We start from the raw sequence: 10,586 nt of genomic DNA on the forward strand, positions 1-10,586 counted from the left end.
TAGTTCTTAGCTCTCTTTTGAAGCCAAAACATGCAGCGCCACGGCCAGTCTTTGGGGAACGCTCACGGGTGATCTGTGTGTCGTCTGGCGTTGGATGAGGGGTTGCAGACAGCGAACAAGCTCATTAAACCGACACACAGACGCCCACAATCCTAGCTAGTTGGTGATTCTCCCTCTGGCGTTGTAGTGGGGAATAACATAGCGCAGACCACGCTTCTAAATTGGGCATAAATCTAAAATATCTGCGTCATACCTGCGACACATTGCTGCGGGAGGATAAAAAGCCCTTTAGTCAAACTGAGAGCCGATCCATAATGATGGAGTCCTGCGATTAGCTGGCAGCTCTACCTTTTAGACTCTCCAGTCCACTGTTAAATTAACATATTCTGTATTTTGTTTTAATTTATTTTCATTTTCAAACTACATTTTGTTCCATTACTGTTGCAAAGAACACGTTTTAAAAATGGAAATCGTGAGAAATAAATACAATTCAGAAATGAAATGCTAGAATAGAAAAAAAAGGTTTGGACTGTTTTTACCGTTTACTCCAATTGTTTTTGTTTTTATTTGTTTGGTCAATTTTTTATTTGGAGACTTTATATATAGATTGTTTTTGTTTTTATTTTAGTTTTTCAGATTCTGTTTAAGAAATTCATTATTTTCAAATTTTACATTTTACTGATCAGAGTCTCCCAGAAGAAATTGGATTTTTTCACATTTTAAATGGCAGAATGTGATTTTGGGAAAAAATGATGGAAGAAAATGCACTCCATACAATTCTGTATAAATAAACCGGCAATAGAAAAAAAAAAGAGGAGCAATAAATCAGGCTTCAGGTCCAGTTCAGCGGGTGTTAGTGATAGAGCAGGCTGCTGGGCCCTCATGTGGCCCTCTGGGGGCCATCTGGAGCCCACGCCCCCCGTGTTGGTTCCATCCTGTCCTGTCTGTCGATCTTTACATGGACTGTTTCTCCATTCTGTGTCGGTGTTCCTGTCCATTCGCCATCTCATGCCTCTGATTCCTGCTCCTCTGTTCCTCTCAGGTGTTTCGCTCTAAGCTCGACAGCGATCCCGGCGTTCCTCTTCGTCCGTCCAAGTCTGGCTCCTCGTCCCCCCTGCAGCACGGCGCAGCGACGCTGGGGCGCAACACGAGCTCCAAGGTACGCTGGCGGGTCACTGACTGCTCCAAGAGGACAGATCTTCTTCCAAAGGCTTCATGTATTTCCCTGCTTTGTCTGACTCAGCAGGGCCCCCTGCTGGCAGCCAGCAGCACCGGCAGCCTGCCCAGGAACCTGGCGGCGACTCTTCAGGACATCGAGACCAAGAGGCAGCTGGCTCTGCAGCAGAAAGGTAAGGAGCTCCATCACGGTGGAACGATGCCACCATCAGAGGGAACATTTAGAAGGCACCACTGTTCATTTCAGACCCTGCCTTCATCTGTGTGGCGGGTCGTTAACTCTTCTCTCATCAAATAAAAGCATCTTTTCATCTTCCTACCATGGATCCTGCAGAATAAAGCATGCTGACAGACTAAGGCTTTGCTGATGGACCCACAGCTTGTGAGGCTGAGAACACGGCTAGAAAATGGTGGATGGATTTGATCTGTAGGCTCTGGCGTTCCGGACACAGCGGATCCCTTCCAACCAGACCAATATGGAGGGAAATTTGTTCCATTATTGTTGCAAAGAACATGTTATATAAATATAAATTTGGAGAAAAAAAAAACACAATCGAGAAGTAAAACTTTTCAAACTTTTAATTGAAAAAGTTTTTTTTGTTTTTATAGATTTATGGATTTCATTCTTTACAAGTCTGACTTCTGAGTCCGGCTTTCCTCTGAAGACACATTTCTGTCGGTCTGCTGGACGATAGATTCATCGTTTTTATTGGTCATGAGTGAAAGTTTGGATTGATTATTATCTGGGATATTCATTAAAAAAGTCATTTAAAAGAGACATTTTAAAAAAAGAAAATCAGTTAAAACATTGAAAATAAAATAAAATATGCATTAAATAAAATATGAAATAAATTAGTTTAAAAAAATAAAATCTAAAAAAACAGCAAAGTTGCTCAAAACGTAGTTTTTCAAATTCCCATTTGCAGAACATCCTCTCTGCTACAAGCAGGGGCGGATTTAAGAAATGTGGGACCCTAGGCAAAGACAGGCAGGGGGCCCTCTGAATGGAGAAGACAACACATCAAACAGCCCCATTCTACAGATAGAGAAATGTTAATAGAATAGACATCCATTATCTGTTCTAGGTTGTGTCCCTCTCTTCTTGTCCCTTTCCTTCTTGTTTTCCTCTCTATGTTTTGTACTCAGCTGACTTTTCATGCTGTCTCTAAAGGAATGAAAGATTTTTTCCAAGCACTAAGCTCACTTAGCTGATTGCTCCTTCCTGTGTTTCCAAAAAGGCCAAAGTAAATAACCCAGTCCTTCTTTTCACTGTAGACAAGCCATGATCTGCTTATCTGTTCTCCATTTTTCATTTGGATGAAATAATAGCTGCATGAATCATGACAGCAGACAAGATAGAGGAGAGCAGGAGGCGGGGTTACCAATCTACTCGCTCTGGAGAGCAGAGTTCGCTGCTTTTAGATGTTGTCTCCAAAGTCTCCAGTAGCAGAAAAACGTCGCTGGATTTGGCGCTAGGAGCTTTTTAGAAATCAAAGTGCTAGAGGGGTCTGAAAAGTGGCTAAATATAGCGACTAAAGCGCTAAGTTAGCAACACTGCTCTTTGCATGGTTTGTTTTGAAATAGTTTGCTGCTGTCTGTTTGAAACTTGGGGCCCTAGGCAACTGCCTGGTATTGCTTAATGATAAATCCCCCCCGGTTACAAGACTGGATGAGGATTCCCTCTATAGATTTAATGTAATTGTTCTGAATGTTAGCTCTTTGTTCTTCTCCATCTGAGACTCATCCTACCCTCCTCTTCCTCTCAGGTCAGCAGGTGATCGAGGAGCAGCGCCGCCGCCTGGCTGAGCTCAAACAGAGAGCTGCCGCCGAGGCTCAGTGCCAGTGGGAGGCGCTCCACGGCTCCCAGCCGCACCTCCTGACCCCCTCCTCCACCTCTTACTCCCCCGTCATGGCCGGCAGTCCCGCTCTGAGTCACAGCTCCTCCGGCCCCCCGACACTGGTGCACCACTCCATCCTGCACCACCACCCGCAGTCAGGCGGCGAGCCGCCCTACGACACGCTGAGCCTGGAGAGCTCCGACAGCATGGACACCAGCGTGTCCACCGGGAACAACTCGGCCTGCTCGCCTGACAACATGTCCGGGTGGGTAAGAAGACGGAAACCGTCTAGACTTGGTGTCAGGAACCCTTTCAAAACATCCGTTCGACTCTTTTTGTCTTTTTTTCAAGATGTTTGAAAAATGTTTTTGAAAGGAATATAAGTTAGCAGAAACAAATGAAACCCCGTCTAGACATAGTAGATCTATGTCCCTCAGATATGGAGGCAGACACATTAAACTGCCCAGTCCCAGTCAAGAATGATGGGATACCAGTGGCTGAACTGGTTTCTGTCTACGGAAGCCCAGCTGGCTTTACTGCATTTAAAGGGGATAACTCCTCCCCGCCACTAGGTGGTGCACTCACGTTCACCTGCTTTCATCCTGTAGTGTTTGCTAGCCAGTTGCCATGTCTGCCAATGCTAATGCTAACTATGCTAACCATAGACATGGATGCAGAGTGTCACTACCCGATCCGTCGTACGTGCCAGCAGCTCATTTGCGAATGCGCATCCAGATATACATCCGGGTCGCCCTCTATTTTATTTAGTAAAAAAAGTCGTAAATTACGTCCCGCCCCCCCCCAAAAAAAAAAATTAGAAACCGTACTAAAATATAATATTTTAAAGGTTATTATTTTATTTCCTGAGAAAATAAATGCCTTAAAATCCTGTCTTACCACTCGTCTTTTCCCGATCTGTTCAGGAAATGGGATCCTACGCTACTTCCCGGAGCTAACTTTTTCCTCTTTGGATTTAAACATAAATCTAGTTCTTTTGAGTTTTATGTTTTCCTTTCGTGCTAACATTATGTTATATAGTGCATAGCCTAAATAAAGAAACAACTAAAATGTAGATAAACATGGTTTAATCATATTTTGCCGGACTGCTCTGAGCATGTCCTATGATGACGTCAGAGATTAACGTTTAATGAAGAAAATGCAAAGTAAGCATAAAATAAAGCATAAAAATAGTCTCAGAAAAGTCACAAAACATTTTTAAAAGATGCGTATGAACATTCTTTGGTGAGTTAAGGCTAGAAATTAGTAATTTTAGTACCCTAATGACTATCTGGTTTTGCATCGTGCTTCCGGGACGGATCGGGTGGGTGGGTTGGCCTTGTGCTGCCATCAGTTACAGCGTCCGCCATGTTGGATGGGGAGGATCTGCTGTTAGACTCAGAAAAGCATTCAGAGGGACTTAAACCTGATCATATAAAATATATCCCTAAAATTTAAAATGTATTTTTGTAATTTGTACTTTTTTTTTGTCATATTATTTTGGCTTAATCCTCTAGATATCATCAGCCTTAATTTAAAATTAACAATCCATAGAACATTGCAGGACTGAAAGGGTTCTGCCACTGACTGGATGGATGTTCTCCTGATGTTCCTACCATTCTAATTATTTTTTTTTTCTCGTTATTTTGACTATTGTTAGCTAATCCCGTTTTAAATGACATTATAAGGGTAAAACACTACCCTAGATACGTTTTCCTTATGTCAGAGTACAAGCCAGCGTCCAACGAGGCGTTGTACGTTTCCATGTCTCTGATGTTCACCTAAACGCTAAGCTAATCTGTTCAGAAGGAAAGTAGCTCCAAAATTAGATTTTAAATTGTTATATACAGTTATTTCTCATTTATGCATCACTCCACATGCTATTAATGGAAAATCAGTTTAATGAAAACATCGTAGCTGCGAAGCTTTAACCTGCAATACCCCGACTGGCTGCTAGAACCGGTCAGTTCTTTCTTTATTTATTGCATTATTTATCTTTGGTAACACGGATCCCTCCAGGCCGACAGGTTAGCCGCATGCAGAACCAAAGCTACAGGCTAATATCTGAACCCCTCCCAGAGGCAGAGAGGTGGAGACGAAGCTCCCTGATAAATGAGCGGCCTCATAACGTCCGGCTGATCAATACCCCCCCCACCCCCCGTCGGTGATGAAAGGAGCAGATTTATTGCTGTAATTCCAGCGCTGTTAAAGATTTGTTCTGATCTGTTTGGAGTGAGAATATTTCTGCACACACACTGTGGACATCCTGAACCCTGCAGTAGTTGGTGGTCAGGATGTGAGGCGCTGATTGCCGTGGTAACGGTGTCTGTCTGCCAGCAGCATCGGAGGAGCAGACGTGCTGAAGATCGAGGAGATGGAGAAAATGCTGAAGGAGGCGCAGCTGGAGAAAGCTCGACTCATCGAGTCGCGGGTAAGACCCAATCGGTCCTCAGTGACTGATGAGTGAGTGATGTGTTCCCATCAATGATTCCAGTCCCTCTGGTTCATCTGTGCTCTGAAGGAGAAGCTCAGTGGGATGAGTCTGACCCGACGCCGTCCTGGTGGACACCTTAGTCCAGTCCCAAAGAGCTACCATCCTGTAACTTTTAGATGCATCTCTTCTCTGGCACACTTGAATCTAAATCCTCATTCCCCTCATTCAGCTCAGCAGAGACGTGATAAGGAGCCACTCATTTGATTCAGGTGTGTTAAAAATGGTTGCATGAAAAAGTTGCAGGATAGTAGCTCTGGAGGACTGAACTTCAGCACCCCTGCCTTAGACAGAGCCCCTGCTTCATTCACTCATTACTCAATGGAGAATTATTCACTCATTTGAAAATACAAATCTGAAATGTGCGTCGTGCATTTTGTGTTCTGCATCCTTTACTCACCCACCCCTTTTTACTCACTACCCCTCCATTTGTGGTGCAATTTCTTTTTTTTTTTTTTTATGAAGCTAAAATGTGGCATTCTGACACTATCTGAGAGGGAAATCTTTTACTTTTATAGTCGCCCTAAACGTAAGATGCACTGAAAGCAGAAACTGCGCTGGAGCAGAGGACCATGGTAGCTCTGGAGGAGCTGCAGAGATTCCCGCCTGGAGGCCTAAAGGAAAAGGAATAATCAATGGATTAATTATACCTAAAACTAATACATTCACTGTGATTTAATGAATTTAGCTTTAATTAGTAAAAAAAAAAAAAATAATCACAATCACTAACCTAAAGCATCCATTTCTGCCCAAATATAGTAACACCTCACTCCTGCCATGTTCCAGCAGTGACGTCACGGTGCGGTAAGCCAGAGCCATTCTCCCCGCTTTACCCGTAATATATATCCAACATTTGGAAGAAGAATGTTTTCAAGATGACTTGGATAATAGCGTGTTGTGACAAACACCAGATACAGCACTGGGACTTGATCAACAGCCGATACCGCACCGTGACGTCACAAACCAGTAGGTGGCAGTAGTGTTCTTTGACAAACATGGATGCCTCCAGTAAAGCACATTCACATGAAAATTACTGTGAATTAAAAACACTGATCATTTATTGAACAGGATGGAATAATTTTATATTTAAAGTACTTTTAGAAGTTTGTAATCTGAATATGATCAGATTTTCCTTTAAATTAAGAGATTTTTGTAGAAGTGATAAAAACCATGAACCATGTTCTGCTTCATGGGAACAGTCAGGTGTTTCACTCCTGTGAAGACTAGAGACTAGAAGGCCACCAGAGATTTCGCTCTCATTTGTCCTTCCTTCCATGCGGCCGTAGTCGGCCATTTTTTATTATTTTTTTTTTAGGTGTTTGCGGCACTAGTGTCTCCTTATTGGAAAGTAGGCTGACAGGAAAAGGGTTATAAGACAGGGGGAGAGACATGCGGCAATTCGGATTCGCCCACGTTGAGGACTAGGGCCTCTGTACATGGGTCATGCGGTCTAACCACTGAGCTCCTGAAGCAAACCCAGTGGGTCATTTTGAAATGTGTCCAGCTGGTAGCTTCTGTACGCCATTTCAGCTCCTGATGCTGTTTCAGCTGCCAGCCTCTGGGCGGCTCCAGCAGGGAGCCTGTCCATAAATATATGGATGAAAAGGTCTGATATGTGCTGCAGAGCTGCTCCAAAGATCAAAACAATATTTAATGAAGGACCCCCCCCCCGCCGATACAGGAACGCGAGAGCCTGGCCCGCCGTCAGATGCTGGAGGAGGAGAGGAGGAGGAGGGAGGAGGCGGAGAAAAGGCTGCAGGATGAAGCGTTTCACAGACAGCAGCTGGTGGAGAAGGAGGTCAAGATGAGGTCCAAGAACTTTTCTCAGGTCAGTAACGGGAAACGGGTCTGCATGGGTCCAGATGTGCACATCTGGAAAAACACGTTCAATCAGATTAGACGAAGGGCGCCTCTGAGGCCATTCTAGTCTGACCTGTTCTATTGAACCTGCTGGAACGTTCCGGATCCAAAGGATTCATGTATTTGTTTTGTGCCCAGGCTCGTCCGATGACCCGCTACCTGCCCATCAGGAGGGAGGAGTTTGACCTGCGCTCGCATGTGGAGTCATCGGGCCACAGCGTGGAGACGTGCTACCACGTCATCCTCACGGAGAAGATGTGTAAGGGCTACCTGGTGAAGATGGGAGGAAAGATCAAATCCTGGAAGAAACGCTGGTTCGTGTTCGACCGCCTCAAGAGGACCTTCTCCTACTACATTGGTACGACTCAATCTAAGGGCCTGAAACTGAAATCCTTCACTTTTAAATTCAATTTCAACCAGGAAAAAAATCAGAATGCTTTAACTGCAGAGAATCAAACACAGATTCACTGCTTTGGATCTTCCTGTCAGCTTCAGCATAGATAACCTGGGTAGATGTCACCGACACTGTCGTTAAAACACGTAGCGCTAATGCTGCTATTAGCTACATATGCTAGGCGTCAATTTTAATTTCCAGCAACTATCACTCCAGTGTTCTAATGGTACAATGTGTTTGCTCATTGGCTCAGAGGCTAATTGATGATTAGAAAACCCTTGTGCAATCATGTTCACACATCTGAAAACAGTTTAGCTCGTTACAGAAGCTACAAAACTGACCTTCCTTTGAGCAGATTGAGTTTCTGGAGCATCACATTTGTGGGGTCAATTAAACGCTCAAAATGGCCAGAAAAAGAGAACTTTCATCTGAAACTCGACAGTCTATTCTTGTTCTTAGAAATGAAGGCTATTCCATGCGAGAAATTGCTAAGAAATTGAAGATTTCCTACAACGGTGTGTACTACTCCCTTCAGAGGACAGCACAAACAGGCTCTAACCACAGTAGAAAAATAAGTGGGGGGCAGCGTTGCACAACTGAGCAAGAAGATAAGTACATTAGAGTCTCTAGAGACTAGAGAAGAAGAAGACGAGTCAGAGATATTACAATAGTCTCTTAAATGTCACAACCCCTTAAAAGACCGTAACAAACTTTAAAATAAGCTTTTAGTTAGATTACACACATACTTATTCAGATTAAAAACTATTAAAACTGAATTTAAACTGGATGAGACATATGGAAAGTTATATAGTTTGCTATTAAATACCAATATGATAAACACAAAGTTTTATATTATTGTGTTATAAAATTATATAGTTTATTATTATTATTATTATTCAGAATTTTCAGGATTGCTGTTTGAAAATGAGTATTATTAATGATCTATAGAGGAAAATTTGTTGTGATTTACAAAAGAGAGTAAAGTTTTTTTGGGGTTAATTTTATGTTCATTTTTATTTATTTTTTGTCATTGTCAAGACTTTGTTGTAAAATCGTAGTGAGTGGTAAATTTCTGTTGTATCTATCTAAAGACTTTTTGTCCTTTTGCCAAAACTCATTTATTAAACTTTTCTTTTATCATTATTTATGCATATCTGAACATTTGTTCTTTCATCATTTAATGTGTGTCATAAAAATATATATATATATATATATATATATATATATATATATATATATATTAGAATTAATTTTATTGTTTCATGTGATTAAAATGAGATCTAAGGCGCCTTCTATTCATTCTGACAGCAGCTATCTTAACTGTGGTCCGATCCAAGATGGCCGCCCACTAGGCACTTTGGCCTCGCTGCCGACGGCGTCCAACGAAGCGACTAAGTATATAATGTCTATAGGTTCCCTCAGCATCTGGAGCTGGATCCATTAGAAATACGAAAGTATACGAAACGCCATCAGTGTCTCAGAACGGGTCAGAAAGCGGGTCGGATCAGTTTATCAGACTTTTAATGATCTATGATCTAAACGTGGATCCATCAGAACTGGATGTTAGCTGCTCCTCCATGGCCGACCTCTGGAGGAACCTTTAACGTTGTAGCAACAGAGCGGCGTTCCAGAGACGGTCTGAACCGGTCGCCGCTGTTCCTCGAGCTGGGCGACCCGCTCGCTGTCGGTCCTTTAAAGTCAACCGACGGTTCTGTTTAAAACTGCTTAAAGCGGCACCTTGTTTAAAGGCGGCAGAGCAGGAGGTGTTCTAAGCGGCTCATTGTGATGCGGAGCCAGGGCCGCTGACCTTGAACGCAGCGTAACGAGGTGATCAGCAGGAACCAGCGGCGCTAATTTAGATGCGAAGGTGCGTCAGCCTGCAGGCTGTTTGCAGGCCGCCTGCCTGTTGTTCCTGGAAATGAAGGCGCTGCTCCTCCACCTGCTGCTGCTGCCGGAGTGTTTTTCTGCCTGGAGGTAGAGCGGCTGCCGAGTTCCCCACCGGTTCCTGACTGCGGCTCTGCAGAGGCTGATGAAACCACCTGCAATGGTGAGGCAGAGCGGCGTAAGAAGGCAGGCGAGTGTGAAAACACAATGAGGCAGCAGAGAGGAGCAGAACCGCCTTCATCATCCATCATCACGCGTCGCTAATGGGTCATGATCAAAGACGGGCCGCCGCCGCGCCTAATGAGCGCTTCCCGTGGATCCACACGCCGCCTTCCAGGTGACGTGCGAGGAGGGGGGTGGGCTCGCTCGGCTGGGATGCTGTCAGAACGGATCAGAACCGACCCGCCTTTGACCAAAGCTGATTCTCTCTCTGCAGACAAACATGAGACCAAGCTGAAGGGCGTGATCTACTTCCAGGCCATAGAAGAGGTCTACTATGACCACCTCCGCAGCGCCGCCAAGGTAGGCCAGAACCGGGTCAGAACCACAACCACCAACACAGAAGAGGGGGGGCAATGTGGGTCTGGGGGTGGGATTTAACTCCCTGCTTAATTGGACCGGGCCTAACAGAACAGAACCAGGTCTAAAATAACAGAACCGGTCCTAAAAGAACAGAACCAGGTCTAACAGAACAGAACTTGTCCTAACAGAACAGAATCTGGTCTAACAGAACAGAACCAGGTTTAACAGAACAGAACCAGGTCTAACGGAACAGAACTTGTCTTAACAGAACAGAACCAGGTCTAACAGAACAGAACCAGGTCTAACAGAACAGAACTTGTCTTAACAGAACAGAACCAGGTCTAACAGAACAGAACCAGGTCTAACAGAACAGAACTTGTCTTAACAGAACAGAACCAGGTCTAAGGGAACAGAACCAGGTCTA

At 44.0% G+C, this 10,586-nt stretch overlaps 1 protein-coding gene across 3 annotated transcripts in view; it reads left to right on the forward strand.

The window, feature by feature from the left end:
- Positions 1-10,586, forward strand: part of phldb1 (pleckstrin homology-like domain, family B, member 1) — a 51,069-nt gene that overhangs the window by 39,212 nt on the left and 1,271 nt on the right. For all 3 annotated transcript variants that reach the window (XM_015395059.1, XM_015395060.1, XM_015395061.1), the window contains 7 exons: positions 1,043-1,159; positions 1,244-1,349; positions 2,943-3,279; positions 5,352-5,442; positions 7,184-7,330; positions 7,501-7,720; positions 10,077-10,162. In XM_015395059.1, coding sequence (XP_015250545.1) covers positions 1,043-1,159; positions 1,244-1,349; positions 2,943-3,279; positions 5,352-5,442; positions 7,184-7,330; positions 7,501-7,720; positions 10,077-10,162 — 1,104 coding nt within the window. The remainder of the gene's footprint in view (positions 1-1,042; positions 1,160-1,243; positions 1,350-2,942; positions 3,280-5,351; positions 5,443-7,183; positions 7,331-7,500; positions 7,721-10,076; positions 10,163-10,586) is intronic.

Source organism: Cyprinodon variegatus, unplaced genomic scaffold (genome assembly GCF_000732505.1).
Source record: "Cyprinodon variegatus isolate N-32 unplaced genomic scaffold, C_variegatus-1.0 Scaffold723, whole genome shotgun sequence".
NCBI lineage: Eukaryota > Metazoa > Chordata > Actinopteri > Cyprinodontiformes > Cyprinodontidae > Cyprinodon > Cyprinodon variegatus.